Source organism: Peromyscus eremicus, chromosome 1, assembly GCF_949786415.1.
Source record: "Peromyscus eremicus chromosome 1, PerEre_H2_v1, whole genome shotgun sequence".
NCBI classification, from domain to species: domain Eukaryota; kingdom Metazoa; phylum Chordata; class Mammalia; order Rodentia; family Cricetidae; genus Peromyscus; species Peromyscus eremicus.
Window position 1 is genome coordinate 108,770,490 of NC_081416.1, and position 3,684 is coordinate 108,774,173.

The 3,684-nt window shown below is 40.0% G+C and overlaps 1 protein-coding gene across 1 annotated transcript; it reads left to right on the top strand.

The window, feature by feature from the left end:
* The first annotated feature begins 1,267 nt into the window (after positions 1-1,267).
* Positions 1,268-1,706, top strand: LOC131917550 (ubiquitin-ribosomal protein eL40 fusion protein-like). The gene has a single exon (XM_059271455.1). The coding sequence runs from the start codon at positions 1,300-1,302 to the stop codon at positions 1,684-1,686; it is 387 nt and encodes a 128-aa protein (XP_059127438.1). The 5' UTR covers positions 1,268-1,299; the 3' UTR covers positions 1,687-1,706.
* The last annotated feature ends 1,978 nt before the right edge of the window (positions 1,707-3,684 follow it).

The following is a 3,684-nucleotide window of genomic DNA, read 5'->3' on the forward strand; positions in this document are numbered from 1 at the left end:
ACATGAGCAACAAGCACCTGCCACAACCGAAGGCTTTCTAAACAGCGTTGTAGAAGCACTCTCTCCTCCACACTTGTTATATTTATAAGCCATCTCTGGAGGCCAAGTGAGTCATCGACTACATATTTAAAATATCTGGAACACACTATACCGGAGCCTAAAACTGGCAATTTCAGAGGTATTTGTTTTAAATACAGTGTGACACAAATCGTTTATTCAACAGTCTTATTTGGTATTCATTTAGTTTCCTGTATTATTACTAACAGAATGTTGATGAATGTAAACCTTCTTTTACTCATAGAGTACTGGATAAATAATTTTCAACTCCATCTGAATCATTACAGAATTGAACATATTTACTATAGGCATCAGACTTGTACCTGATTGTGTGATTCTATATTGTTCTGTTGTTCTGTTACTGTAAAGCAACATATATTTTTGATATCTCCCCCTCAAAGTAATGAACCAAACAGTAGGAACTCAGGCTGTGGAGGGAAAGACCTGAGTGTATACTGGCTATAGTCATATACTAAGAATTAACCATGGAGACCCAATTTCACAGCCAACTTCTGGTCCTCTGGTTCTTACAATCTTTCCACCCCCTCTTCCTGGATGTTCCCAAAACCTTAGGTACAACTGTGTTGTACATGTATCCACTGCTGCTAGGTGGACCACCATGATCATCACCACCATCATCTTTACAATTTGACCCGCTGTGGTTTTCTGTAAAGATCTCTTTATTGCAAAGAGAAACTTCTCTAATGAGAGCCAAGATCTACACCTATCTGTTGTATAAGTATTTAGAATGGAGCTGGGAACTATGCTGGTTTATAAAGTGCCAGTAATAGGTTCTTTTCTAAGATTTACCTAAGCCATTGGTAGTTGGCTAGGTATCCAGTACCAGTCAAGCTGACAGCCAGAGGCTAGTCTTCTCCCAGGATTAGACTCCTAGTTGATTATCCAATAGCAAGTGTTCAACCTGAATCATATACATATAAACAACACTAAATGGACTCAACAGGTTATACTATGTGTGATTATATATGTATGTGTGTGTGTGTGTGTGTGTGTGTGTGTGTGTGTGTGTGTGTATACCTGTAATACCTGTAATATCAACACCTGGGTGATGGAAGTAGGAGAATAAGAAACTCAAGCCCACCTACATAGGGGGATATGTACATATATATCAACATATATATGTACATATGGAGAGACAGGCAGACATATATAAATGATAGATATTTTAATAATAAAAATTGCGCTCTTTCTCTTCAACGAGGCGGCGGAGCAGACGCCGACATGCAGATCTTTGTGAAGATCCTGACGGGCAAGACCATCACTCTTGAGGTCGAGCCCAGTGACACCATCGAGAATGTCAAGGCCAAGATCCAAGACAAGGAAGGCATCCCACCAGACCAGCAGAGGCTGATATTTGCCGGCAAGCAGCTGGAGGATGGCCGCACCCTGTCGGACTACAACATCCAGAAAGAGTCCACCTTGCACCTGGTGCTGCGCCTGCGTGGTGGCATCATCGAGCCGTCCCTTCGTCAGCTCGCCCAGAAGTACAACTGTGACAAGATGATCTGCCGCAAGTGCTATGCACGCCTGCACCCCCGTGCGGTCAACTGCCGCAAGAAGAAGTGTGGCCACACCAACAACCTGTGCCCCAAGAAGAAGGTCAAATAAAGCTCGGCCGTACCTGGCCCGTGACCCCGGGACCAAATAAAGTCCCCTTCCATCGACTGGAGCAGTTAAAAAAAAAATTTAAAATTAATTGTCCACGCTAAATTCTTTTCTCTTCAAGACTCAAATGTGTGGAGGGTCTCTGCAAACATGACTCTTAGCAGAAGGTCAATCCAGAGGAGGTAAAAAGGAAATTAGGTTCAACATGACTTAGTAACTGGTGTTGGTTCAAACTTAAGAGTCTGACACTGGGTAGTTTATTTCAGGCATGTTTAAGTACAGTGAAATTTTGAAAAATATGTTTCCTGGTGGTAAGTAAGTGTGTACAGCAATGATTAAGGCATAACTAAATCAGCACTCTTGTTAGGTACAAGTAACATTTTCTCTAAAGATAGGTTCTATAGATTGACTGAGGAAGCAGGCACAAGGTAAACAATGCTACTGGTAAGGATCTTAATGAGGATGTTGCTATAGATTCACTGAAATGAACAGGCTCAAGATAAAGTTCTGGGGAACTAGTGAGGCTTGGCCATACAGATAGCACAGGGGTCACTTGGATATTAACCACTTCTATTCCCAGCCTTCTGGGTAGAAAACAGGCTAGACATCTCCTTCCTTTGAATAGACAATGTTAAAGAGTGTTTAACATTCCTGGTTTTCCTAGTGCTTATCTGTAAACACAAGTACCTTAATGCTTCCTGCACAAATGCCTCTTCAAAAAAGTGCAGAGGTATGTAGAACTTTAAGGAGATATCGTGAATAATACTTACCTGTGTGTGTGTGTGTGTGTGTGTGTGTGTGTGTGTGTGTGTTTGCATGTATATTAGCACACATGTAAGTGCAGATTGCATGTACATATAAGTGTGTATGTGAAGGCTCTAAACTGAAGTCAAGTCTCCTGCTCCAAAGCCCCCCTCTTTTAACTATTCAGGGAGAGTCTCACACTGAGTCTAGAGCTCTACCATTTTTGGCTACTCTAGCTAGATAGCTTTCCCAGGCCATCCCCTGTCTCTACCTTTTCAGAAGTCAGATTACAGGTAGCTGACACAGGTTTCTAGGTTTTTAATGTGGGTTCTGGGGATTTGAACCCTGTTTCCCATGCTTGCATAAGTGAGCACCTTATTCAAAGAAGCAGCTCCCCAGCTTCTGAGAAATTGTTGTATGTCAAGCACACTACATACAGACAATGCAAAGAAATTATGGCATCATCTCTGTTCTTGGAGGACTCCCTGCTCTTTGAAAACAATAGTATGGTCCTTATCAAAACTGACCTTGAGTAATGTTGGTTGAAAATTTAGGTTAATAATTTAGCTATAATTACAATTTATCCTAGGTAATCTTTGGATTTTTTTTAACTATTTGCAAATCTTAACTCTATATGATATTCTTATTGTAAGAACTAAGCAAATTTTTTGATCTACAGATTTTTTTGACGTATAGATTGTTTCACTTTCCTGCCTGAATATGCTATATCTTCTATCTAGAATGTTTAGTTTAGTATATTTCTCAGCATTTTTCTCCAAATCTCACAAACTCACAGGCAATTGAAGAGCCCCTACTGCCTAGTTTTGGGACAACATATATAGCTTTATCACAGAAATTATACAGTAGGCTAGGATAGGCTGTCTTACTTGAGCAAATAACTCCTGTTTGTTTGTGTTTCCAGGCATAACAAAATGTCTAATGACAGTGATCAGTCAGTGAGGTGGGTGATACAAGCCTGTAATCTAAGCAATTGGGAGATGGAAGCAGGAGAATTAGAAACTCAAGTCTACCTACCTACCTACACACACACACACACACACACACACACACACACACACACACACATATATATATATATATATATATATATATATATATATATATATATATATATATATATATATATATATATATGGAAGGAAAGCCACAAAGCAAATTGTCAGGATGAAAAAGAGAGATGGAAGGAAAGGAGGTGGGAAGATCAAAAAGGAAGCATTTGAAACTAGTTCCTCACAT